The sequence below is a fragment of the Electrophorus electricus genome, chromosome 1, assembly GCF_041902795.1.
Source record: "Electrophorus electricus isolate QZ-2024a chromosome 1, ASM4190279v1, whole genome shotgun sequence".
Taxonomy (NCBI): domain Eukaryota; kingdom Metazoa; phylum Chordata; class Actinopteri; order Gymnotiformes; family Gymnotidae; genus Electrophorus; species Electrophorus electricus.
In genome coordinates this window covers 3,631,022-3,659,012 of record NC_137497.1, presented here as the reverse complement: position 1 = coordinate 3,659,012, position 27,991 = coordinate 3,631,022, and the positions used below count along the sequence as shown (strand labels likewise).

General features: G+C 44.3%; 2 protein-coding genes and 1 pseudogene across 4 annotated transcripts in view; 2 read left to right on the top strand and 1 right to left on the bottom strand.

Annotated features, from left to right (window-relative positions):
- Window positions 1–27,991, bottom strand: part of LOC118241312 (uncharacterized) — a 65,595-nt gene that overhangs the window by 28,445 nt on the left and 9,159 nt on the right. The window lies entirely within an intron of this gene.
- LOC145658912 (uncharacterized) lies at window positions 172–1,971 on the top strand. The gene is made up of 3 exons (XM_081718701.1): window positions 172–405; window positions 509–604; window positions 1,043–1,971. Exons 1-3 carry the CDS (start codon window positions 276–278, stop codon window positions 1,186–1,188), a joined length of 372 nt encoding a protein of 123 aa, XP_081574827.1. The 5' UTR covers window positions 172–275; the 3' UTR covers window positions 1,189–1,971.
- On the top strand, window positions 6,389–17,469 carry LOC113568868 (pre-mRNA-processing factor 17-like; annotated as a pseudogene).

The following is a 27,991-nucleotide window of genomic DNA, read 5'->3' as shown; positions in this document are numbered from 1 at the left end:
GTAATGAGAGCCGTCGGGGAGCGCCGGACCAGGGACGGGTCCTCCTCTCCTGGGCGGGAGAAACAGCGTCTCGTCGGCTTCGGGGAACACCAGAGTGTCTCGTACAGGGACCTGTATGAGGGTAAGCACAGGGAGAAGAGGAGGCAGGTGCTGAATTCACGCATGACAAACACAGCAGCATTGGAACGTGGAACGTTTTGCGGTTACGTGTGAGGTTTTGTTAATCCAGCCACGTCCAGCGGATCCGGCGGCAGACGGTGAGGCCTGGGAGCAAGATGGAGGCGCTGCAAAAGTACATCCAGGGCAGAGACGGGAAGGAGAGCGGCCGGACACAGACGTGCTCCGCAACCGTGGCGACCACCTCCCCATCTGTGCCTGCTCCGGCACCAGCGGCCCATCTTCCAGGTGCGTGCATGCGGGCGGGTGTGGGGGGATGACCGAGTCATTGAGTGCCTTTGAATGTGACTCCTTTCTGGTGTCTGAAGTTGCTCCTTGTTTCCATACGCAGGTGTCACCAGCCATTGGAGTTCCACAGCCAGCAGGCACGCACAGGAGCCTTCCGATGCCGAGCTGCTGGCTGTGTCCATGGAACTGGACACTGAAGGTGAGTTGTCCTGCTGAATGGACTGAGTGAACTACAAAAGTATAAAATAGAAGGTCTGTTTTGTTGTGATGCATTGTAACACAGCTATAACTTTATTTCACCCTGCACGGTCATTAATTAATTCTGTACTTAATCATTAAATCACTAAATGCATGTTTAGTGGTGCTGTTCTGTTTGCTGGCTAAAACTCATCTTCATTTCATCTGCTTAATTCATTAACATAGATTTGCTTGACTCTGCTGTTGTCGTTGTCGTGGAGGGGTGGGTTGGAGTGAATCGCGCTTCAGTAGCACTCGATGCTTTTAGGCTTCAGTAGCTTTAGATACTTTCAGCTTCTTGGCTGTGTCAGTCGTCCCCAAAGGCTGATATACACCCATGTTGTGACGTTAAGTGACATCTTTTGCCCTTTTCTAAGCTCATTAATGTGTGTTGTTCCAGCTTCCTCTTCCTCTGCTCCGGAGGTCCCTGCCCCACCCCAGCACTCCCTGCCGACGGCTGAACCAGAAAAGCAGCCTTCGCAAACGCAGCCAGTGCCCACTGCTGAGATGAGCAGCACCAGCCCCCCTCTGGTGCTTTTGTGGTAGGTTGAGGAAAACGCCAAGCCCAAGTTCACGATGCATCTGTTTGTTCGTTTAAGATGCTTCTGCCTGAGGGCTGGAAGCAGACGCTGCCCAGAGAGCAGCACCAGTGGGTCAGCCGGACGCTCTTCACCAGAGTGCAGTCTGGGAGGCCGGCACTGACCAAGAATCTGCGTCTGTGGTGGTCTCCTCCCGGACCCCGGCTGGTTTACGTGCAACCTCCATCTTCGCCCGACGCTTTCTTCCACAGCGGACTGTTCCTGTGGATGCCGTACCGCATGTGGGCATTCAAGCTCCTGTGTGCGTAGCCCGAGTGCCGTCGGCTGGGCCGTAAGTTGACGGCCTGTGGGCTGTACAAGACCGTCCGGAAGGTTGTACAGGCTTCTGTGCGTCAGGCACAGACAGCAGTGGCTGGCCCAGGCCTCTGAGTACCTCTCCGTGCTCAAGAAGCTTCTGGCCCCGGGCACTGACCCCAGCACCATCGCCCGCCAGCTGCCCCCGATGGTGCCGCTGCCCACTCCAAAACGGCTGCTGCAAGGAGCAAATAGGATGTGGAGAAGGGGCACGAGAAAACATAAGTTTTAATGAACATACAGTGATGACACATCTAACACCACACTAAACACCTTTCAAACACCAACATGTACTACAACACAAGAGACATACACACACACAAGACGATCACACATAATACAGAACAGGTGGACGACACGAAAGGGCGTGGCAACATGGACGAACGCACACACCAAGACGTTTGAAGAGGGGGCGGGGCCGTAACATGACAACTTGTTTATTGTTCATCAAATAAATAATATCAATCAAAATAACAAGTGCATCTTTTGTAAGCATGTTTCTAATTACCAACAAGTCGCAAACATGCTCATTCACTTTATTAAAGAACAAAGCAGTTTAAATAGGCGTCCATTCACTTTGTGCAACAGAATGCAAAATAAACTGCTGCCATTCACTTTGGGAAGTACAAAGCAGAATAAATGAGATGTAAAATACTGTATAAATCAGAGCTCATTCACATTGTGAAGTATAATATAGTATTAAACAGCTCATTCACTTTGTGAAGTATAATATAGTATTAAACAGCTCATTCACTTTGTGAAGTATAATATAGTATTAAACAGCTCATTCACTTTGTGAAGTATAATATAATATTAAACTACTCATTCACATTGTGAAGTATAATATAGTATTAAACAGCTCATTCACTTTGTGAAGTATAATATAGTATTAAACTACTCATTCACTTTGTGAAGTAGAATACAGTATTAAACAGCTCATTCACTTTGTGAAGTATAATATAGTATTAAACAGCTCATTCACTGTGAAGTATAATAATATTAAACAGTACTCATTCACTTTGTGAAGTAGAATACAGTATTAAACAGCTCATTCACTTTGTGAAGTATAATATAGTATTAAACTACTCATTCACATTGTGAAGTCTAATATAGTATTAAACAGCTCATTCACTTTGTGAAGTATAATATAATATTAAACAGTACTCATTCACTTTGTGAAGTATAATACAGTATTAAACAGCTCATTCACTTTGTGAAGTATAATAGTATTAAACTACTCATTCACATTGTGAAGTATAATATAGTATTAAACAGTACTCATTCACTTTGTGAAGTAGAATATAGTATTAAACAGTACTCATTCACTTTGGGAAGTATAATACAGTACTCATTCACATTGTGAAGTATAATATATTAAACAGTACTCATTCACTTTGTGAAGTTTAATACAGTATTAAACAGAGCTCATTTACACACAGAAGGAGAGGCGGCCCATGAAAAGGCCCTACAGCTGGTGACTGTCCGTGGTGACACCTGCCGCGAATTCTCTCATGAAGTGCCACACGTCCAGCCTGCGACCAGCTGGTCCACTCGTGGAACAGGCCGCTTCCTTGCTCTTGCCGACGCTGGACCAGCAGTCACGGTCCACGTACAGGAGCTGGGGAGGGGCCTCTCTGGCTCGCTGGTACCACGGCATCAGCTAGTCACACTGTCCCCACCATAGTTCTCACCCCACTTTAAATGGACAAATAAAACACACAAATAAAAATAACAAGTGCAAACATACTGAAGGCAACATTACTGATCATTCATTCTGAATTCTCTCTTGAAGGCAAAAAAATGCACCAAAATCCATTTCAGTAATAACTGAAGACATCTCAAAGCACACAGGGTTGTAATCAGAGTTGGCAAGTTCATCACGTGAAGTAATGAAATAATGCTAAAATTGTGCAGATTGCTCCTCAGACCCCAGAACTGTCTATGGAATCATCTAAAGAATCATCTATAGAATTGTCTTGAGTGCTTAGACCTTAGTGTGCAGGGTGGAGTTTGCCCAAAACAGGCAAGTCTAAGTTATCCATTATTCAGCCTTTGAAGTCAAGTGTTTTGCTTGTGCTTGATATCCACTCACTGGGTGAAATCTACTGAATTTGGATTTAAATACAACTGTCTCTTTTAAAGGAGGTAGACTAGGAAACTGACAGCAAATGTCCATGACTAAATACCAATGTTAGGATAATTTATTTTAACTGTTTCAAAGGTAAAAACTTTTGTAATTGTTTACCTTTTACATCAGAAATCACTGACATCTCTAGCAGAAAGTAAAGATGATGATTATTACCATAACAAGAACAACAGCATGTTCAGTAACTCAAAGGAATTAATTTTACTTGCAAATGTGGTTTTTATGTAGGCAGGAAGAGACTTCACTGGGAAAACAACTACAAGGAATTACAAAAGAATCCATAAAAGGACCCATCTCAAGATGTATCCTAAATACCAGGAATTTAATTGTTGAAAAACTGAGAAGAGAGACATTTGGAGAGCAAGACCCAAGCAAACCTCATAAAACCATATTACTGGTTGGAGAACCAGGATCAGGGAAGTCCACTCTCATCAATGCCATAGTGAACTACATGCTGAATGCTCACTGTAGTGAAATAATTTGGTGTGAGATCATAGAGACAAAAAGAAACCAAACCAAATCTCAGACAAATGCAGTCACTGTGTATGATGTGTTTATCAATCAGAGTCTGTTCTCTCTCACCGTCATTGATACTCCTGGATACAGAAACACAGAAAGCACTGACAATGATTTAAGAATAGCTGCAGCTTTACATGAGCTCTGTACGTCTGGAGTTCAGGACATTGATGCAGCGTGTTTGGTGGTTCCGTCAAGCACCAGTCGACTCACGGACAGACAGCAGTATGTTTTTGATGCTGTGCTCTCCTTGTTTGGTAAGCATGTGGAGAGGAACATCATCTTGCTCATCACCCATACCTGCAACAAGCCTATAAACACCATTAAAGCAATCATGGAATCCAAATGCAAGATGGCGCCGGTGAGGTCGGCTGCCGTCACGACTGCTCCGTCCACACCTGGCACTTTTTTCACTCTTTTCGCTATCTTTTTCATTCTTTTCGCTCTTCCCACTACCCCTGACTTCTCCGCAGCCCTTCTCTCCACACCACGACGTGTATCTCGTACAGCAGATACGCACTTATATCTCTTAATATACAAAGCACTCACCTCAAGCTGTCTCTAACCCTGAATCCAAGATGGCTGACGGAGATCCTGAGGAAAAACAAAAGACGCGGCGCAAGGAAAAGGCTTCGAGGGAAGCGAGCCGGCGTCAGGAACAGGCTGAGGGTTCGCGCACACTGAGCTCCCTTACCCAGCATCCTGCTAGCCAATGTCCAGTCTCTGGACAACAAGCTCGATGACCTCCGGGCCAGGATAAAGTTCCAGAGGGACATTTGGGACTGCAACCTTCTCTGCTTCACCGAGTCATGGCTGAACCCAGTGGTACCAAACCACGCCATCCAGCCGGCCGAGTTCTTCTCGGTTCACCGCATGGACAGGACGGCAGATTCGGGAAAGTCGAGAGGTGGTGGAGTGTGTGTGATGGTAAACAACAGCTGGTGCAACAATGCCAATGTTGTTACTCTCACCTGCTCCTGCTCACCCAACCTGGAGCTGCTCGCCCTCAAGTTTCGTTCTTTCTACCTTCCTCGGGGGTTCACTTCGGTCATCATCAACATCGTGTACATCCCACCTCAGGCCAACACAGACACTGCACTGTGTGAACTTCATGAGGCTCTCACACAGTTTCAGGCACAACACTGGGACGCTGCACTTATCGTGGTTGGGGATTTCAACAGCGCTAACATCAAGCATGCAGTGCCCTACCTTTACCAGCAAGTAACGTTCCCCACCAGGGGAAATAGGACACTCGACGACTGCTACACCCCATACAAGGACAGTTACAAGGCACTAGCTCATCCACCATTTGGCAAGTCGGACCACGCCACCATCGTCACCATACCAAAATATAAACAACGGCTGAAACGGGAAGCTCCGGTTCAGAGGGAGGTCGCACAGTGGACCAATCGGTGGCTGTTCTGCAGGACGCTCTGGATGACGCAGACTGGGACATATTCCGGCGCAGCGCTGATGATGTCAGCGGGTTTACGGAGGCAGTAGTGGGGTTTATTGAGAAACTGGTGGATGACACGATTCTAAGAGCCACAATCAAGAAGTTTCCCAACCAGAAGCCCTGGGTGGACAAAACCATCCACGAGGCTCTGAATTCTCACACTGCTGCCTACAATGCGGGGATCGTCAGCGGGAACATGGACGAGTACACGACTGCAGCATACAGAGTGCGCAGGGTGGTGAGGGAGGCGAAGCGGCGCTACGGGAGGAAACTAGAGACACAGTTCCAGCAGAGTGGCTCTAGATTCCTTTGGCAGGGACTACAGATGATCACGGACTACAGGAGCCCACCCTCCGGACTGATGAGTGTGGATGAGTCTCTGGCGAACGAGCTAAACACATTCTTTGCTCGCTTCGAGGCTATATCTAGCAGCACTAATGCTAACAACGCAAAGAATGAATACCAGGAAGGCGGCGGGACCTGACGGCATCTGCGGTAGAGTCCTCAAAGCCTACGCAGACCAGCTAGCCCTGGTATTCACCGACATCTTCAACCTCTCCCTGACGCTCGGTATTGTCCCATCCGGCTTCAAGCGATCCACCATCGTCCCTGTCCCAAAGAAACCTCGACCTTCCGGCTACAACCACCACAACCGCTCCACTGATGACACAATTGCACATCTGCTCCACACCACACTGACCCACCTGGACAAAGGGAGGGTAATTATGTTAAAATGCTGTTTGTCGACTACAGTTCAGCATTTAACACCATCATCCCCTTGAGACTCACTACTAAGTTGGAGGATCTGGGACTGTATCCATCCCTGTGCGACTGGATCTCCAACTTCCTAACAGACAGACCACAATCAGTACGGGTGGGCAACTGCATCTCATCCACCCTCACCCTCAGCAGTGCAGCTTCTCAGGGTTGTACCCTAAGCCCCCTGCTCTACTCACTGTACACCTACGACTCCATGGCCACTTCCAGCTCTACCATCATTGTCTAGTTCGCTGACGATACTGTCCTCATGGGTCTGGTGTCGGACAATGATGAGAGGGTCTACCTGGAGGAGATTAAACACCTGGAGAACTGGTACCAGGAAAATAATCTCCTTCTAAAAGTCAGCAAGTTAAAGGAGCTGATTGTCGACTGCAGCAAGAAGCAGATGCGGCACTACCAACCTGTGAGGATCAACGGAGCCACGGTGGAGAGGGTTGACAGTTTCAGGTACCTTGGAGTTCACATCTCGCAGGATCTGTCCTGGTCCCGCCACACCAACTCCCTGGCAAAGAAGGCTCATCAGCATCTTTACCAATTCAGACACAGAAAATGAATCAGCCCAATACAAGTCCCGAGAAAGTAGACCTAGACGCAGTCTCACATCTTCAGCCTTTAAAATCTGGAAGAAAGACGAGTTTATCTGTTCTTAATTCAGCACCTGAGGTCGCCGTCAAGGTATGGTACATGTCGGCTAGCATGTCTGGGTAGCTAACGCTAACTAGCTTACTCGCTAACGGTAGCTCGATTAGCTAGTTAGCTAACCTAGCTAAATAACTTGGTCAGCTAGTTAATGCTACCTAGCTAAATTTTATTTGATGCGAGTTTCCTCGTGTGGTTATGTTTAAAACCTTTATATAGGACTCATATACGGTGACATGAAGTGTGGTGTGCCACCTAAAAGACAACAACGCTAGCGTAACTAAGAATATCATGAAGTAACACAATGTGTAAATAGCTTGCAAATTAGCTAGCTAGGTGGATATCTTAATAATATCCTTCATTAATGTTGCCTAGCTTCGTTATTTCCTGACTTCTTAAATAACCAGCGTTCGTTGGCCATCTAGATTGTTAATTTACTATGTCTTCGTGTTGCAGGAAGATGTTGAGACGGGCACACACATTGATCCCTCACTCAAAGAGCTCCTCTACAGCCCTACTTAAGAAACCATGTTTGCACCCGAGGTAAGGTCACGGTCAAGAGAGTTTATATGTGGTAAAGGAACCATTTCAGTGTTTTGTTTAACGTAAAGCCCCATCCTCTGTGTGTTGTAGTTTGGACCAGTTAATCCATTCAAAACGCAGCAAATGGCTGCGCCAAGGAACATGCTTTCTGGATATGCTGAGCCCGCCCATGTCAACGATTTCATGTTTGAACAACAAAGAAGGACGTTTTCCACTTTCGGTAAGGGACATGCATAGCTTACATTTACTAAAGAGAATTTGTGTCTCAGAATGATTTGATCATGGTGCAATAGCCAGTGTTGTCAGTATTCTCACCACACTAGTTATAGTGAGTATTATGAAATATTCATACTTAGTTTAAATCTTTATTTCTGAGCACGGGATGCTCACTATATTTTAATAGGGTATGCGTTGGACCATCTGTGGACAGCAGTCAAGTCTCATCCAGCAGCTACATAGGAGCAGTGGAGGAAGCAGAGAAAAAGAAAGGTACTAGACATGACCTGGTTTTTCTCTGCTCATTGGTTGCAATTGGTTGTGGGTCTGCCTGAAGCTACAACCACCCCATCCCACCTTCCCTGTTGCTGCTTGGGCAGTTCTTTGCAGCAGTGCACATCTGTTCTCCACAGGGTTGACCGTGTTTGAGTCGGGCCTAAAGAAGGAGAAGAGGAAGCGGGTGAAAGGGGGAGACGCGTCAGAGATCGACAGCTTCTTGGGGCCCTGGGCCAAGTATCAGGATGAGAAGGACGTGGCCAAACCTTCAGAGGTCAGAGTTTGCCCACATGGGTTCCTTACACTCTATGATAATCACTTGGGCTTTTTTGTTTGTTTTTGTTTTTATCTTTGCTTGCTTTGCACCTTTTGGCAGGCTGTCTAATCCAAATTTGTTAGCCGTTACTTCACAACATAAAGGCTAGGTTTAGCCTAGGCAGCGCGTTTATATATAATTTACTGCAATTGCACTTTGAGGATCCCACTCTGTCATATTCTGTTTGATAGGAGGAGCAGAAGGAGCTGGACGAAATCACAGCAAAGAGGCAGAAAAGAGGCAAGAATGAGGAAGAGGCCTTTGCTGAGGAGAAAACCATTCTACACGGTAAGACACATGGCAGCTGTTCCAACCAATTACGCTTCACAGAGTCAGATTTACTTTTGTCCACAGCATGAATTTGTTCAGCTCCCGTTACTTTCTTAAAGCTAGCAGGACTACCATAATCCCTCTCAAGTTTCTCTGATTTTCTTTTTGTTGAAATGGCTAAAAGCCTCTTTCCTCACCCTTTGATGTGTCTTCGCTCCACAGTCAAAGACGCGTATGACTACCAGGGTCGCTCGTACCTGCATGTCCTGCAGGACGTGGACATTAACCTGCGCTTGGCGGAAACACCCGACAAATGTTACCTGCCCAAGAAGCAGCTGCACGTCTGGACCGGGCACACCAAGGTGAGGAGGCATGTGTCTGTTCTTGTGCATTCACATGTGCGCGCATGTTCACATGTGTGCGCATCTGCATTTATGAGTGAGAGTAGACCGACTCTGATTAATTATCTCATGGTGTGCATAATGATGATGGAATGACAAATTAGTTTTGTACATGTATTTGGGAGTGAGAGAGCGAAAGGGAAATGCATTACAGAGGAGGATGCTTTTATGCTTGGTGGGAAATATCCGGAGAAATTACTTGCCTACATGGTGCTGTTTTTGAATGGAAGTATTTTTACGAAGTGGCACAATATGAACAAAATATTAATTTCAGCTATTTTGAATAGAGATTGCACTAATACTTGAGCTGGAATACATCCTGTTTTCAGTTTAGTCTCTAAGAAATTGTTACATTTATATTGGACTTTTCTAGCCAAGGGTGCTTTATAAACTATTTTTAAAAAAGGGAAAGAAGTTGTATACTATAATATACTATAATGTAATTGATTTGTAGATTTATCTTAGAGTGGTACTATGGTCACAAGTATTAATTCAAATGAACCGTGAGTAGTGTATTACATTACAAAGTTAGAATGCATGTCTGTGATTGGTCAGGAAGTTTGAGTAGCTGTGATTTGTTAGAACACAGAGTACATTCACCAGGGCTATCAGCTACAATTAGAGGGCCCTGGACGTATGCAGTGGTTGGGACGTTCATGTGAAAAATACTGCCGTTTGTGACTTGCAGTGTTCTGAAGCCTCAGCCAGTGAGAGAAACACAAACATAATTTTGGTTTTAATTTTGCAGTTAATGAATTGGCTCAAGTCTTGATTAGGATTAGATTTACCCTGTCTCACATAATGTCTGCTTTCAACGTGATTGGTGTTTGCCATTTAGACTTGTGAACTCCTTAGCCTGGTCTGATATTCACTCATGATGTTTTCTGGAGCACTGGAGGTCAACATACCTGTCTCTCTCCTTCTTTTCTTGCTCCTCCTTTCTTCTATCCCTTTCTTTCTTTCTTCATCTCTTCATCTGTGTGTCAGCCTCAGAGCACTTCCTTTATTTTAGCAGGTGTCAGAATGTTGACTTGAGATCAGCTCCCCCACATTCTTTTCTGTTCCCAGTGCCAATCCCAAGTCCAGAACCTTGGAGCTGTTGATGTCTGTTGGAGTCACATCGTATTGGCATCTAAACTTTGAATGTGAATACATTGTGTGATGTCAGTTATGTCTGTGTGAAATCAAAAATGTTTGCACTTAAGCTAGCAAAGCGAGCTTGCTGTTGAAATGCCCCCATTTTAAATACAATATGTACAGAAAACCGGTCAGGGTGCTACTGAAGTTAGTAGAGCACTTCAGTACCCGTGTCAAATCCTGATGCTTCTGTTACCACTTCTCCACTGTTCGTTATGGTGTAAAAAGCATCAGTCCAGGCTCATTCTATTAACGGTGGGAAATGTGGTCAGCACTGGGTGCAGTCATTCATTCCTTGAAAACACTCTCGTTTTAGTTTATCCACGCAGCCACAGAATAATCAGGACGCAGCTCTCAATTAAGGCAGCACTGAACATTACATTTGTCGGCCATGACGCCAGTGTGCGAAAGAGTAGAAGCTAACCTCGTGGCCCTTGTAAATGGCTCTTGAAAGCAGGTGGTGTTTAATTGCACATGAAGTGCACACACACAGTTGGCTCATCTCCTCTCCACTCCACCTTCCACTCGTAGGGTGTCAGCGCCATTCAGTTGTTTCCTGGGTCTGGCCACCTGCTTCTCTCCTGCTCTATGGACTGTAAGATCAAGGTAGGTTTTATCCCTCACACTCAGACTTATTGAGCATGCCTCTGGGGAAAACAAAGTGGTGTTCATTCTGATGGCTGTTTCTGAGGATGGTGGGTGGTGGGGGGGTTCACAAATCGTTTTTCTAAGCAATTACTCTTTGTCTGTAATTGTTTTTCATAAGCATTCACTATTCTAAGTATCGGCAGGGATGTGTTGCATAATGCTGAATACCTACGCCTAACAGGCTCCTGAACGTGGGTAATCAGTGACGAATATGATCATTTATTTAATTTATGTAGTACGTTTCTCACTGTTAAGGCCACTTTGCAATAGCAATAATAATAATGTTACAAATTAGTGGTCGACCAATTAATCAGCAAATTAAATGCCATTTTGTGACAGTCGGCTTTAGCTGATCTCCCCCTCTCCACCCTTCACCCCAGTGGCAAAGTTAGTTTTAGAATTGCCTTTGGAAATTGTTGCATTTTTTTTCTAATTTAGTTGCTACATTTTTTTTTAATCAGTGCACTACACAGTGCACATCTACAACAGAGATAATGCAGACAATAACAGTGTTAAATATTCATTTAAATTCTGCAATTTTTGGTCGCATTTGTTTGTTAATATTAAATTGATGTATTTTATAAGGTGCAAAAAGTTATACCAGTATTATATATTGCCCATCTGCCTCCCTACTCTCTAAATATTACCATCAGCCATTGAAAATCTTATAGCAGTTGCCCTCTAATACGAATAAAATAAGTTACAGATAGCTGGGTTCTATACTTAAGATGAGTGATTTTTACTTTTGCAAAATAAATTGTTGCTACATGCAATATCTGATCCCTACCCATTCAAGAAACGTTTGGAAGCCTGTATAAGGAGAGCTGAATAATGGCAAAACAGACTTGTACTGTGCTTGGCTCTTTTTAGAAGTGTTCCTGACTGGATGTCAGTTATTTTCAGATACCCTTAGACAAACATATAGATATATCATAGTCAGTAGTGGTCAATACTGCCTGTAGTAGCAGCTATGGGTTTTGTGAAACAAATCCCTGGACAGTTCACTCCGTATGGGCGGCTCTGCACAGAGGACAGCAAAGCAGAGTTCAAATGTTGGGTCATCTTCATAATTTGGAGCATTTTGTTCTTGGCCCACTCTGCAGTGTGATTAATTTGGTCTATTTGCCCTAGCTTGCTGATTGCCTTTGCTTTCTTCAGCCATGCTAACAATCATTTCAAATTGCTGAAAGCAGAATTTAAGAAGAGATCATGGATGTGTCCACCAGCCAACCCACGCAAACATTTATGCACTGTTTCCTGGGAAGAAATTTTAGCACTGCTTCCAGTTTCTGCCATTTGTCATATCTGTGTTGCATGGGATTTAAAGCTCTTTTTTCCTTTTGTAGCTTTGGGAAGTCTACAGTGACAGGAGGTGCTTACGGACATTTATTGGTAAGAAGGGGTGTTTCCTGAGTAGCTGTTGCATAATCCAGATAGCTCTTGACTCCATCTTAGAGCGCTGTTGTAAAAGGACATTTAGGGCACAAATTTTAAAGGAAAAGAACTCAGGTTTGCAATGTACCTGCAGAAAGATCTGGTGCTCCAGATGAATATAGTGATGTTATTTTTGTTTGCACCTCGAGGCAGAGAATTGATGAGACTGACCTTGAGAACATGAAAGGCTCTCAGAACACGGTGCCCTCTGATCAATGTCTCTCCCTCTTTCCCTGCTTCCCTCTGTCTCTCCCTCCTCTGTTCTCTTTATTGAGCTTTGTCAGATACCACCAGAATGTTTTTGCTTGTGTTATGGTTTCATGAGGGAGCGTGCAGGTAACGTGTACAGAATCTTCTGATGTTTTCCCAGCCTATAGACGAAGTGGAGTTGAAACAGGCTTTTCCACTGGTCCGGTTGTGCTTGTCGAGATGCAGCCATCGTGTATTATTCAACAGTGAGCGCATGGTGGAGAAAACCACAGAGACAGTCCCTGACAGGCAGATGTGGAGAGGGCTGTTAAAAAGGGTGGACAGGGAGTGAAGTGTGAACGTGCATCAGAGCACAGATGCATTAACTCTGCACACTTGTCTGCAGGATCAAAACGGATGTCATGAACATCAGCGTCAATAGCAACAGCTGAGTATGTTCTGTCGCTAATTAGAATTATGCAGATGCCCTCGTGCTAATTGGTGACTGCCAGCCCTCATTAGCACGGCTTGTCGGCCTGTTCCTTCAGTGCTAGCTTTCTTCTTGAAGTGCTGCTAGATTGTGCTGCCACGTGTGGCTGCAGTGAACGCAGATCTTGGCTCTTGGCCGTGCTTGGCCCTTTGTTTCCGCTGAGGTGAGAGGGAGGCGGTTGCCGGGCGATCGAGCCCTGCAGCATGAGCACTGGCTCACTGGAGGTGTCGTTAAGGGGTCCCTGCTACCCAAGCCAGTATCTGTGGGGCACCGCCCCGGTTACATTCGCCAGCTGTTGCGGAAACCCCTCCAAACCAGTGCTGGGTGGTCCACAGCAAGTTTTATCTCATAACTGTCACACATGTTCCATGTACAAAGAGAAAAGAATAGAGCAGGATACTCTGTCGGTGTATCTCTCTCTTTCGCGTTCTCTCTCACATGTACTATCACATTATACTTCTTGTTCTCATGTCATTTTCCGCTGGTGATCTCAGTCTACCTTATTATATGTGCTTGTCCGGGACACAACAGTGTCAGAACAGATGAAGGCAAATGCTAATGGCTTGCTTTCTCCATGGCCCTTCTCCTTGCTGCAGGTCACAGTAAGGCAGTGCGCGACATCTGCTTCAACAACGCTGGAACTCAATTCCTCAGCGCCGGTTACGATCGCTACCTCAAGCTGTGGGACTCTGAGACAGGTGAGCACCACGCACACACCTTTTGGAGACCAACCTGTTTTCTGTGCCTCCCTAGCTTCCAAGTGTTTCTCTCACATTGAGTTGGCATGCAACTTTTCTGTAGTTGGGGTCTTTAAAGAAGAGCACTCTGCCAGTTGTGTCTCTGTACAGACGGGAGTCTCCTTCGCCAGCATATACTCGTCCCTTCTCTCTGCTCCTCCACTAGGAGGAGCCACTCGTACAGGGTGCACAGGGTTGTTCTTGGGTCAGATTCTGAAACCGGATGTGGAGTAACTTGCATCGCTGTGCTTTGATCAGTGCCATCCGTGTCTGAGCTTAGGATTCACTCACTCAGGCGGCCTGCTTCCTTTCCACCCCGTACTCCTCTGGGGAGAGGAGTGCACCTCCTGTGTGCTGAAAGAGGTTGAGGGGTGGAGGATGTTGGTGTGCGCTGGCCACTCTGACAGAATTCCTTCTGCCTTCAGGTCAGTGCATCTCCAGGTTCACTAACAGGAATGTCCCCTACTGTGTAAAGTTTAAACCAGACGAGGACAAACAAAACCTGTTTGTTGCCGGAATGTCGGACAAGAAGATTGTGCAGGTAAGCTATATGCATGCATGGGGGGGGGGGGGGTGTACGTGTGCACATGCCTGAGATAGACTGCCTAAGACTGTCCTTAGCGTTCATCTTGCTGTTAGTTTTTAGGTGTTAGACTGTCCACACATTCATGCTCGCACATCCCCAAACCCACACCCAAGAGAAGCCTTGGTTACTCTCAGTAAATCTGAAGACAGGACCTTATTTCATGCTCTGTGCTTCCCTCAATAGAAGGAGAGAGTGTGTGTGTGTGTGTGTGTGTGTGTGTGTGTGTGTGTGTGTGTGTGTGTGTGTGTGTGTGTGTGTGTGTGTGTGTGTGTGTGTGTGTGTGTGTGTGTGTGTGTGTATGTGTATGTATGTGCAATGTGAGGAGGGGTACTGAAGGATGGATAGATTCACATGAGGGAGAAGTTGAGGAGGAGAGTGAATGAGTGCAGTCCTTCAGCAGCAAACATGATGGGAGTAAATAATCAAAGCTGAAAAACTACTCACCTCTCCTTCCCTCAGCCTCCAGCTCCATCTCATCAGTCTCTGTCACAGGCAGAGACCAAAAGTCATTATCTGATCTGCTACCGTAGGGATACATTAGAGTGTGTGTGTGTGAGTGTGTAGAATAAAGCCCTGTTCCTGCCCCGCTGTCACCTACCTAGTGGGACATCCGCTCTGGGGAGGTGGTGCAGGAGTATCACCGATGGTACTTGAATTAATTTTCTGGATAAAAAGTAAACTTGGAGCTTCCATTGTAAGTAATTAGTCATTTTTGTCAGAAAATGTTATCTAAAACCAATATCACTTCAAGGCAGGCAGTACAGTTCTCTTGGAGAATATATTAATCTGATTTGTTAGTAGTGTAATGGATCAAGGAGAACATGAACTTTTTCACATTGTCATTAGCTATGAGACATTAATTTGCTCTTAACTTCTGTGCGACATTGCCTTTTGATGAATTTTCACATCAATACACTGTCTTAACTGTTTAAATCTCCACTTTCTGGAGATTTTCTTTTTTTTTTTTGAGTCACTCCACACTGACATGTGCTCCCTAGGTGGTGAGACGGATGAGGATAAGACTGGACTGCAGTATCATTGTCTTACAAGCTACATTTTTCTCAGTAGATTTTGTAGCTTCTGCCAGTATTTGCATTTTGTAGTCTGGGAAGGGCTACAAAACCCACTGTCTCTCTTTGGGGTAGGAAAGATGATAAATTTACCTTCTTTGTCAACAGAGTGGCACTGGCTAATCAGGAGTGTTTAGTTACACAGCCAGAACAGAAAGAAAAGGAGGAAAACCACAATAAAATAAGTTTGAGGCTCAAATATTTAAAAATGTAGCTCCACATCATTTGCACTTGTTTGTGTAGGTCTAGTGGTCCGGTCTGCTTCCTCTACACCATAGTTTGGTGCTAAACATTAAATGCACTCACGTTGCATGAACTGAAGGTGTCTGGTTTTCATCAATACCTGCTCTCGTTTTTTTAGGGACATTCCAGTGGATTTCAAGTACATTGCGGAGCCCAGTATGCATTCGATGCCTGCGGTGACGTTATCACCCAGTGGTGAGTGTGCTTTTGCTTGGGCATTGCTTCACTGGTACAATACCTCCTCTGCATGCACATGCACACACCCACTTTCCTTTCCACTTTCAGACTTCCATTAAATTCTTTGTCCCCAAAGTGAGTAGTTGTGCGCATTTTTTGCCTTTCAAATGTTATTTTTCGATTCCATTTCTCTTTCCCCCAGTGTCTCATGCGAAGTTCTCAGATTTTGTTTTTACACATCTTGTTTCCTTCCTGGTAGTGCATGATTTATGGAAATCTTACGTACTCTCTCACTCACATAAAGACCAAACTGTAGGAAGGAAATGGAAAAGAGGCAGAAAAATGAACTCTTCCTCACCTCTCTTCCCTTATTCTTTCTTTTCTTTTTCTCCTGCTCATGAGTAAATAGCCTTCTAAATGTTTTATTTATTTATATATATTAGTCTATTTTCTTTTGTTTTCAATTTCTATTTTCCTTGAAAGCGTGCATTGAAGGGCTTGGGCCCGTACGCCGTTAGGGGGAGCCAAGCAGGCTGGTGCAAGTTTTAACTGACTATGCAGTGGGCCTAATGTGGGGCTCATGCAGACTGAGAGGGGAGCCGCCGAACACACGATAGATAAAAAGCAGCTGTTTTGCGGCTGAAGTACGCACTCGAGTGCCAACTCGAGCGTTCACTCGAGCTGATCAAAGGGATCGCTACTTCAGTGGCCAACGCCACCTTTGATCTCGCTGACAGCCACGTGTATCAAGGCAGGTGAAGGTTGCTTTTTTCTCCTCCGTCACACGTGTTTGTTCTCTTTTGAGGGGGATTTTGTGTGCTGATCTGCCTTTGCCTTACTCTTCACGTGGGCAGACGTCTGAGTCGAGAGCACATCAGATACTCAGCTGGCTTTAGAAACAGCCCTGCTACCATTACAAAGTTTAGTTCACCACTGCACAGTTTTGAACTGGATATCTTTATCTGTATGTCTGCTTGCTTTCTTGTAGGCAAATGGCTAGCCTGTCAGTCCATGGATAATCAGATCCTGATATTCGGAGCCCAGAATCGGTTCAGGCTCAACAAGAAGAAAGTGTTTAAGGGCCACATGGTTGCCGGGTATGCCTGCCGGGTGGACTTTTCTCCTGATATGAGGTAAGTGCTCTCCTCAGTCACATGACTCTCTTTCCAGTAATGGATCTACCGTAAGTCTATAGTGGACGCAGTATCATTGTGCTGTGCTGCCATAATGTGCTTGTCTCATCGCCCCCAACTGTAGTTATGTGGTGTCTGGTGATTCTGACGGGAAGCTGGTACATCTGGGACTGGAAGACCACCAAGCTGTACCACCGAATCAAGGCACACGACAAGGTGTGCATCAGCGCCCTCTGGCACCCCCACGAGACCTCCAATGTCATCACCTGCGGCTGGGACGGACAAATCAAACTCTGGGACTAACAAGACAAGAGGGGAAAGGAAGGGGAAGAGCCGGTGGAAGAGTGAGCCTCAACAGCAGAGAGAGGAGACAGTCAGGTTGCTCCATTTAACCCCCCACCATGGTCTTTACTCAGCTGAGCAGCTTTAGCGTCTGCTCCTTAGCAGAGAGTGGCTCAGTTCTCCAACCCTTGCTGTTTCACTGAAGTATTTTATATTCTAGGCTTTGCTCAGTGCTGTGTGTGAATACTGAAGTTTATTGACTGGCATCCAGTCCTGATTTCTAGTGTAATTCCCCGCCCCCCCCTCCCCGCATATGGGCCTTTTAAATTCTCTTCTATATTTTCATTTCATTATTAAGGAGTCATCCAATGCTAAAGCCGTGCATATCAGCACTTCAGTTCAGCGTGAGGCATCTGTTTCTAAGTGTAATAAAACATTTTGTACATCAGTCTGTTTGGTATCACTGGTGATCAGAATCAGACATGGCTGACAGCACAAGGGGTTCTCATTTGTATATTTGATGTAAGTTGTCTCTATCCTCTGACTACGTTGTATGGGCTAAGCAAATGAATCACCATGGCCAGTTCCTCTCCTCTAACCTGGTCTAACTGGATCTGATCAATATTATAGTTGGTTTACATGCAGCTGATATTTTAGGATGATTTTGGCCCTCATTTTCTAATCATCTGAAATGGGACAAATGTGTACAAAACATCTTTGTTTCCAGGCTGAAAGTGCTATAAATAATTTTTCTAGAAGACATTTGGCAGTTTCTGCCCAAACTTCACTATGGCCTTTAAACAAGCTGATAGCAAACAGCCAACACAAAGCTAAAAGCAGATTAATAACACGGGACTGGGAGGCACTAATCTGCCTCGTGTCATGAATCTACTGATGCAGTGACAAACTGCATTGCTTCCTTTTGATGATAAACATGCCTGATTCTCAAAGGCAAGTCAAATTTCCTTTGGACGGCGAACGTACTTTGTGCACCACAATCAGATGATGATTTTTTGTTTGCTTGTCTTTGAACAAGAGGAGTCAAGGTGAGACTGCTAGTGCAAAGCCCCTATTTTGCACTCCTTTCTTATGCCACTTTCATTCCCTGTGAGTGCAGTTCATTTACTCGTTTGTTTGGTTTAATTAAGTGCCCAGAGTTCTGGCTTCAGTGAGGAGCAGATGCCTCGTTGGAAGCTATATAACCAGGCATTTGACTTATAAAGGGGGAGACTGCTTTGTAAGTGTGAAAGGCTGGGTTCTATAGTTTTTTGTTTTGTTTTTACACATAGGAGACCATAGTACTGAAAGCGAAAGCACATGAACGCGCTTAAGCAAGCACGGCTTATGTCTCTCACGCACGCATGCACATGCAAGGGAAGTCAACTTCCTGGGTCTCATCCATAATTTATCACGTCACTGTATTCTGATGCAGCAATGTCAAACCATTTCTATGTAGTCAGCTAATATTTCAGTGAAGCTTTATGTGCTGATGGTGATGATACTAAAAAAAATTCTCCCCAAGGATGAGGGAGGGAACATTTGTCCAAGCAGTCTGCGTCGACAGCCCAGGGGCTCATTCTCCTGTGCTCTCTGACCAACCTTCTTAAATCGCAGGACCGCTCTGTAGTCAGCTGTGTGTCTCTTAGATTTTGACCATACCAGAGACAAAACTAGTCTGCTGTGTTCGGTTTGAGCTCTTTTCCTGCCTGTAGCTCTATTCCAACCTCATTACTTCTTTTATTTTGAGCCTGTTCATTTGCCTGCCAGCCAAGACTCGCTCACCCTGTGTCTCTCAGAATGAAGGGTCATCGTTCTCGGACCAGATTCTTCCGATAAGAGGCGGAGGGTCAAACGCCTGACCAGTAGCCAGCAGTAGACGGGCTCTCTCCCGCGGAATCTTTTCTAACTGCGTCGCTGACCCTCTGGAAATAATGCAACCTTTACATAAAACACTGCTGAGCGCTTAGAAGCACTTATAGCCCCCCTTTGTCCTCATCTTTTTCCCTACAAAGGATGATGCAGCTCTGCCATATGAAAACAGCACTACAGTGAACAGGCCAAACTGTCAAATCTGAACACATCTGGTTGCAACTTTTGGCCTCAAAGTTTACTTTGGTCAGCACAGCTGCCATGCCCTTCTGAACAATGTTCCCCTTAATTCAAATTCGTGCCAGGCAAGTCGATCTCCCTGCGGAGCGTAACGTGTGTTGACCCACCCCAGTATATAAGTGCTGCTTGTGTTGTGTAGGTTCCTCTGAAGAAAGAGGCGTGGCTTTGCGGAGACAGTGTAGCTGCGTTAGAGACTGAAATGTGCACGCTCATGTTCTCTCAGCAGGCTAAACCAATAGCGCACCACGTTTGGCTCGTCCCCGCCCACCTCGAACCCCGCCCAATGCAGGTGGACCTCGAGAAGCAGGAGGCCTACAGAATGCAAAACTCCTTCCAGGACCAGATTCTCTAGAATCTTCCATTCCGCACTCTCCATGTCTACCTTCAGCACATCCACCTGTGAGGAGAAAGCATGCAAACAAGCATTCACTTCATCAGTGATTCATCGTGGACTAACAATCGCACTGCATATGATTCTTTTGTCTGACTGTTGGCAGGAAACCAGACAAACAACAGCTAAACTTCGACTGCTGAGATCCCTTGCCTCATTATTTCTCATGCATTCAGGACTTTCATTAAAAAGGTTCAGCCTGCTGCTGCCTGAGTGAAGATTAACTGTTAACTCCAGACGGGTGTTTCACACACACATGAATTGAAGTGCATTCCCTCTTTCTCCATCTTGTGTCCAGCTAGAACACTCCCTAGTCCAGTTCTAAGACAATGGCTCATGTTGTCTGCAATTTTAGAAGTTGTCTGAGCCAGTTAAAGTAACTTAGGTCCTCAGTCCAGATTGTTTTTTTTACATTAATCTCTCTACAGAGAAATGATTGTGTAAATGATTGGTGATTCATCTTGCATTCTGAGTTCATCTGGTACGTTGCTGCTGCTTTTACACCCTGACTCAATGTTTATTAAAGCGATGGGGTCAAAGGACTTTCTCTTTTGACTGCCTGCCCATTATAATAATTAAAGCACAAGTTCTTTATTATATCCTGCATTAAAAAATTAATACATCTTCTTGAGCACTTGAATAAATTAAAGGTCCCTAGTGTTCCACCTGTTTTTGTTGTTTAAGTATAAGCAGATAAGTTTGAATATAACCCCTGAAAAGGGTTCTCTCCTCCACAGGCACCAAGTTGTGCTTTTAATTTGTCGACTAATTATCAAACCCCTGATGACCTGAATGAAATGAGGAATTCAATGTCTTTTTCTTTTTTTCTCAAACTCCAGCTTTGTCTGCACTTGTTCAGTTGGACAGGAATGGGGTGTTTCATGCTGGCTAATTAACATTTAGGGAACACTAAAGAAGCTATTTGGGAATGCAACCCTTTGGCGGGACATTAATGATCTAGCTTTAATTACACTCTCATCAACGTGCGTATATGAGGAAAAAAAAATCCATGAAGATCTGCTACTTCCTAATTTTTCCACACTTGCCATCTTCAACATGAGAAGATATATTATTATGATTATTATTATTATGATTATTATTATTATTATTATTATTAATAGTAGTAGTAGTAGTAGTAGTATACACTCTTTAGAACCCATTGGAATGAATGTTATGATTTAAACATGTACTTTTTCATATAGAAACTGATTCCTCCTACTATTAATTCAGAAGCGCTTGCATAGCCAATGAAGGACCTCTGTCCAAAGCGTCGTGTTTCTCTGGAAACTGTGTACTTCACTACAATTTTGAATTGAATCTCTGCAACTTTTATGACAGTACACTACAGCTGAAGAAGATTCCAGAAAGGAACCAGAACTTTTGTACTATACATTGCAAGGTGGGGCCTCCATGGATCAAACTTGTTTTTCCAACACATCCCACAGATGCTTGGTTGGATTGAGATCTAGGAAATTTGCAGGCTGATTCATCACCTTGAAAGCTTTTTTTGAAATTTTATTTTTTTCCAGTGTGGTAAGGCACATTATCCTGCTAAAAGAGGCCATTGTCATTAGGGAATACAATTCCTATGAAGGGGTATAGTTGGTGTACAACAATGTTTATGCAGGCAGAAAATTGCCCTTGCCTCCTTCCCATAGTGACTGCTGGTGATATCTTCCCCAGTTACACAAAGCACCTGCACTCAGCCATCCACATTACATAAAAGAAAACATGATCTACTGGGCCAGGCCACTTTTCTTCATTGTCTACATGACCCTGTTGCTGGTTCACTGCTTGTCTTTGCTTGGGCCACTTTTGGTAGGGGAGAACCAAATTTCAACCTGAAATGGAAGAACCATGGCTGGACTCCAGCAGAGGATCGCGCTCCGATCTGCTCTGCCTTCGGCTGAAGGAGCCCTGGAGTCAACTGGATGCACAAAAGACCCACGGGCTTCTAGTGTTTGGCTGCTCAAATATGATCTCGTGTTGGATGAGAAGTGCACTTGTGTTGTGCTGCCTCCAGTATAACTTAAACATTAGCTCGGATTGGGGAATCAGTAGAATCTAGTGATTGTTGCAGTTTTATGAGATGGGCCAGAATCCTAGCGCTTCACTGGCTCTGTTCCTACAATTCAGCTTCTTGGCTGGGATTAAGTATAAGTGTTATCTCACTCTAAAAGGGTTAACAGGCACTGCATGCTTTTTCATGCCATGCTCTGGGAATGAACAAGAATGGCGTTGACTGTTGAATACATAATGGACAGTTTGCAAGGCACTTTACTCTTGAACAGTTTGCTCAAGACAGTGGGCTTCAGGTATTCAGCCTGAGCTCTGGCTCTCCTTCTGATGTGCTTTCTCTGATCTTCATGCCTCCCTCCCTTGCTTGCTTTTAGGTTTCCCCAGTTCAACTAGGGGACATGTGACATGATCACACAGTTGGTTTATGGTGTCTTTGTGCTGTGGAGAGAGTGAGTGAGAGAGTAGTCAATGATTCATTTAGTTCCCTAGCACTTAAACACCCAAAGACACTTGGGGCTTTTTGTGTTCAGCCATATTCCTCATGAGGGAGCAGAAAAGAAAAGATCAGAGGGAAGGAACTGCAATCAGGGACCCACTTCCTTCTCTCCACACACCAAAGGGGGATGTCCAGTTTCCCTGTGGGAAAGCCACAGCATGTAGTGCAGAACCAGCTGAATGGGAAATCCCCAAGCTGCTGTATTACAATATTAGCTGTTGATCAAATGTGAACCGATCAGCTTGGTGCAGGTAAACAAATGGAACTTCAGCTGAGTGCTTGCAAGACACACAAATCCAACAACTCCACTGACCTGCATGCCATAATCTGGGCAGGTCTGAGGCCTGAAGCTATAGGAGCAGACCTTCGCAAAGACACCAGCACCACCGCCAACACCTCCGTCATCTCTGCCATAAGCACCATGAGCCACTATTCTGGCACCAAACTCATCTGTCTCTGTGCTTGTGGGCAGGCCGTGTTAGAGAGTCATCCCAGCGGTTGCACCGGCCCGGCAGTACACTCATCATGTGTTGGGCACTATTCACACTAATTACAGACCTGGCTAATCTCATCAGTGTTGTCTGCATTGTCTTTACCACAGGGAGCTGTCGACATACACCACTGTGAATAAATGAAATATCACAATAAACAGATCTATGTATTCACTATGTGTTTGTAATATTCCAAGTTATTACTGAAATTATAGCCCACAAAATCAACATCACACATGTTTGCACTGACTTTCTTTCACAGCAGACATGTCAAAGGTTAGCTGGGGTTTAGTGTTTTTTATTTTATTTATCTTTAAAGAAACCTTTATGCATTGAAAAAATATTATTAAATATGCTATATGTTTTTTTTAAAGATGTAATTTAGAAGGAAGCTTGTGCAGGCCTTCGACACTTAGATTGTTTACTCCCCACTTTCACGGTTGGTCGGTTCCCTAAAGGGGGGGATACGCCCCTGCCAGACTAGGACTGTCTCACTCACTTTCCCCGCTCGCAATCACCTGTCTTCTGACAGGAGACACCTGCGTCTCATTTACCTGTATGCGTATTTGTACACCCACAGGTTCGGAGGGACAGCGCTGCACATTAGTAGTCAAACCACACGAGTCTGCTGTGGACGAAAAACCAGATCCTGCAGTGGGCACCGTCCTGCTATCGGAGGTGCTTCCCAAACAAGGCAGTACCCCTCCAGGCTACTTCAATAGAAAGCCCTGAAGCTGATGGGTAGGTGCCTATTCCTTTAGAGTACCAGGACCTGGAGCAGGTCTTCAGCTCCAGCAAAGCCACTCGGCTTCTACCGCATCGAGACTGGGTCTGCGCTGTAACACTCAAGGAGGGAGCGGTGCCCCCTCGGTGCAGGATCTACCCCCTCTCTGAGGAGGAGCAGCAGGCTATGGGACAGTATATCAAAGAGGTGCTGCAACAAGGGTATGTCTGACCCTCGACCTATCTGGCATCAGCAGGGGTCTTCTTTGTAAAGAAGAGGGACAGGGGCCTGAGACCTTGTGTGGACTACCGAGGACTCAACAAGCTGCTGGTGCAGTACCCATATCCCCTTCCCCCGGTACCAGCAGCACTTGAACAACTGAGAGGAGCCAGGTATTTCACGAAACTGGATTTACGCAGCGTATACAACCTAATCCGGATCAAGGACAAAGACGAATGGAAAACAGCCTTCAGCACCTCCAAGGGCCACTATGAGTATTTAGTTCTGCCGTGTGGTCTGGCAACGGCCCTGTCGATTTTCCAGGCCTACATTAATGAGGTTTTTAGGGAGTTTTTGGGAATATCCGTCATCGCCTCTAGCGACGACATTTTGATCTATTCCCCCTCCCGGAACCAACATGTGCGTGACGTGCGGGCCATGCTACAGACCTTGTTAGTGAACCAACTGTATTGCAAGGCTGAGAAATGCAAATTCCACTGCAAGGAGGTCGACTTCTTAGCGTACGCTATTCAACAAGGGAGTGTGAGTATGCAACCAGGCAAGATGAAGGCGTGGCCAAGGCCGCTTACACCCAAAGCACTACAATGCTTTCTGGGCTTCGCCAACTTTTATAGGAGGTTTATTAAATCTTTCAGTTCACTGGCAAGGCCCCTCACAGACCAGCTGCGGGGACCTGTGCGAAGGATCAAGTGGACTCAGGAGGTCCACAAGGCTTTCGAGTAGCTCAGGAACACTTTCACAACCTCTCCCGTCTTGCAACAACGACCCTGAGAGACCTTTCGTGATAAAGGTTGACGCCTCCAACATGGGAGTGGGCGCAATACTTTCGCAACACACGGGAGAGAGAGGTGGCCTGTGGCCCATCGCTTACTTCTCTGCTGAGCTCAGTTTCCAAGAGAGGAACTACAGGGTTGGGCACCGTGAGCTTCTGGCTATGAAGCTCGCTTTTGAGGAATGGAGGCACTGGCTTGAGGGAGCAATACACCCATTCACAGTTTATACTGACCAGAAGAACCTAGAATACCTCGAGACCACCAAGAGACTAAATGTCAGGCAGGCCATGTGGTCAATCTTCTTCTCCCAGTTTCAGTTCAAGGTCACCTACAGGCCGGGAGAGAAGAACACCGGAGGGATGGTGCTGCACATTATTAGTCAAACCACACAAGCCTACTGGAGAGACGTTACTCTGCTCCTGAAAAGCCACTAGACTCGGTATCGCTGCTTTGAGAGAATGGATAATAAAGATCCTGTTACTGGAACTTCACCTCTCGCTTCATCTCTGCCGCCGACGTCACACCCACAAAGCCTCGATTTAAATACCCCAGCATTAGGAGCTTGTGTTGTCTTTTCTGCTGATCTAGCAATCAAAACACTACTGACAGAACGTGACATTACAATATGCAGACTTCAGTGTATTTAACTGGAAATGCCGAAACAGATTTTATTGTGTTATTCAACATTTATTAATAACTGGCAGTGGTGACTGAAATAGTTATACAGGAACACTGTAGCTATGTGTTTTTTCTTGGTCAAAGCAGGGCCACTTTCTTAAAACATGCTGGAAACATTGCCATCTTGTGAAAAAATGTGCTTTGATCTTAAATGCTTCTTGGGTTTCCAGACAGGAAGCTGTTTTTTTATCAGGACACGCTGGTCCATAAACTTCATGATCAGAAGCCTTATTCATTCTATTGATGTCTGAATGTTAAGAGAGCTTGGATCAAGAGGTCTATAATTCCAAGCAAATTCACTTATGTACACATGCTAATGCAGTTTGATTTTATTACTTCAAGAGTCAAATATGTGGCTTATTAACTTACAGCTGTGCATATATTGAGAGAGAGAAAGAACATGCAACGTATAAAGTCATAACATCCCCCTGTTATGCCATTACTCAGTGTGGAACCAAAGCAGTTTACACACAAAAACACTCTCAGAAGGGGGTTAATGTTCACACTACACAGAACTTGCTGATTCTGCAAGTTGAGGAATACAGCGAGTCCTCAGTCAAAAAAACGGATCGAGACGTGACCTTCACCACAGGAGCAATAGGACAAACTGTGTGTGTGTGTTGCTGTATGTCTGTGTGTCGGTGGGATGCATGACAACGTGAATGACCGAAGGGTGTAAATTATGAGGGGATATTTTTCCATGAAATGAATAAGACTGCAAAGACTTCCTCTTTTTCAGGCCCATTTTAGTTTGTTTTTTAAAATATTTTTACATTTTTATTTATGAAGTTTTATTTGGGTGCAATCCAAGTCTTCTGGCATATGAGTTGAATTCTATAAGATATTTATTAATTTCATCTTAAGGGGTTTGACTGGTCCCTTTACAAAATGTAATGTTTTTATGTCACTTTCTATCAAGAAGTTGAAACAAAATCTGTCTTAGATGACCTGCAAAATACATTTCCCCATCAACCAGGTTTCACATTATCTCATTAGTGGTAGGTCTCTGCTGTATTTGAACAGTAGGAAAGAGGGTTCCTTTGAGAAAAATCTTATCTATGTGCACATGTATGAATGCATGCACTGTGTGTGGGTGAGCACATGCATGCATGTGTACATTATGTAGTCCAGCGTACAGACTGTAGTGAGCATTCATTTAAAAATTTGCCGTGTGATCACATGCAGTCTAAAGCGCTCATTCCTTACCTTTTCACCTGAAATCTTCTTGGCTCCATATCTCGCCCATAAATTTTGGAAGCCGAAAAAGGATCCGTGCCTTACCCGAGTGAGCCCACCTGCCCTAGCTGTATTATACACACATATAAATACATACATACATCTTACTCTCTCTTGTTATCTGTGGAACGAAATCTGCAGCAATAGTTTCATTAATTTGAAAATGAACGTTGCAGTTGAAAAACTAAATTGAAACTGAAACTTCAAGTTTTGATTTTGAACTTTGAAAAATACAACAATTTTATTCAAACTAAAAATAAGTGCAGGAAACGTTTCTGTTTAAACACAGCTTTGATTAAATGATTGAATATGATTTATTAATTCAAAATAATTCTGTTTTCACTTTTATAAGCACTTTGAGATCTTAATCTAGTTAGTACACTGAGAGCACATTATCAGACTATATTCAATATTACATTATGTTACATAATGAACTAACCTATAACTCACTTACTCTAGTTAGTACACTGAGAGCACATTATAAGACTATATTCAATAGTACATTATGTTACATAATGAACTAACCTATAACTTTGCCATCAAGGTTCACATTCATCATATTAACCCTAAGACATCACAGCACGTCAGCTGCATATATTTAGCTAATATATAATAACAAATAATAAATCAATTACACAACACACAACACATACTAACACAACAACTCACTGCTCTTCATACAACACAGACTAACACAACACACACAGCTCTTCACACAACACAGACTAATACAACAACACACAGCTCTTCACACAACACAGACTAACACAACAACTCACTGCTCTTCACACAACACAGACTAACACACACAGCTCTTCACACAACACAGAGTAACACAACACACACAGCTCTTCACACAACACAGACTAACACAACGGTGAATATTAATAGACTGTGAATATTACAGCAGGACACGTCCTCAAAGACACATGTAGACTGTGACTATTACAGCAGGACATGTCCTCAAAGACAGTGCCCACAAAGAGGCTTTTATTGTAAAACACATTTAAAGAAGGCAAGAGGTGAGGAAACATCTATGGTTATTCTAGGAAATATGACCTGCCACCTAAAGCTCCTGGAGACCCAACTCCAAACCCTACACACAATAACCTAACAACATTCTGAACATTTACTTTAACTAAATGCAGTTCCATTGTTCCTGCATGTCTGCAATGGCACAATTCATTATCTAATAAAGATTAGCACTTAAATACCCAATTAAGCATAACATCTGACTTTCTGATCTATTCATGATCAGATAATTATGAAGTGAGAGCTTAGATACATCTTATAAATGATTACTAATATATTAATTAATGGTGAATAACACTAACTCATTAGTTCATGATTAGTTCATTAAGATCCAGCTAGACAGTAACCATGATAAATAATTACTAATATAATAATTCATGATGAATAACACTAACACATTAGTTCATGATTAGTTCATTAAGATCCAGCTAGACAGTAACCATGATAAATGATTACTAATATATTAATTCATGGTGAATAACACTAACTCATTAGTTCATGATTAGTTCATTAAGATTCAGCTAGACATTAACCATGCAGCACACAGCCTGTTCACTGGGCTGCCATCTAGCAGGAGGGTCC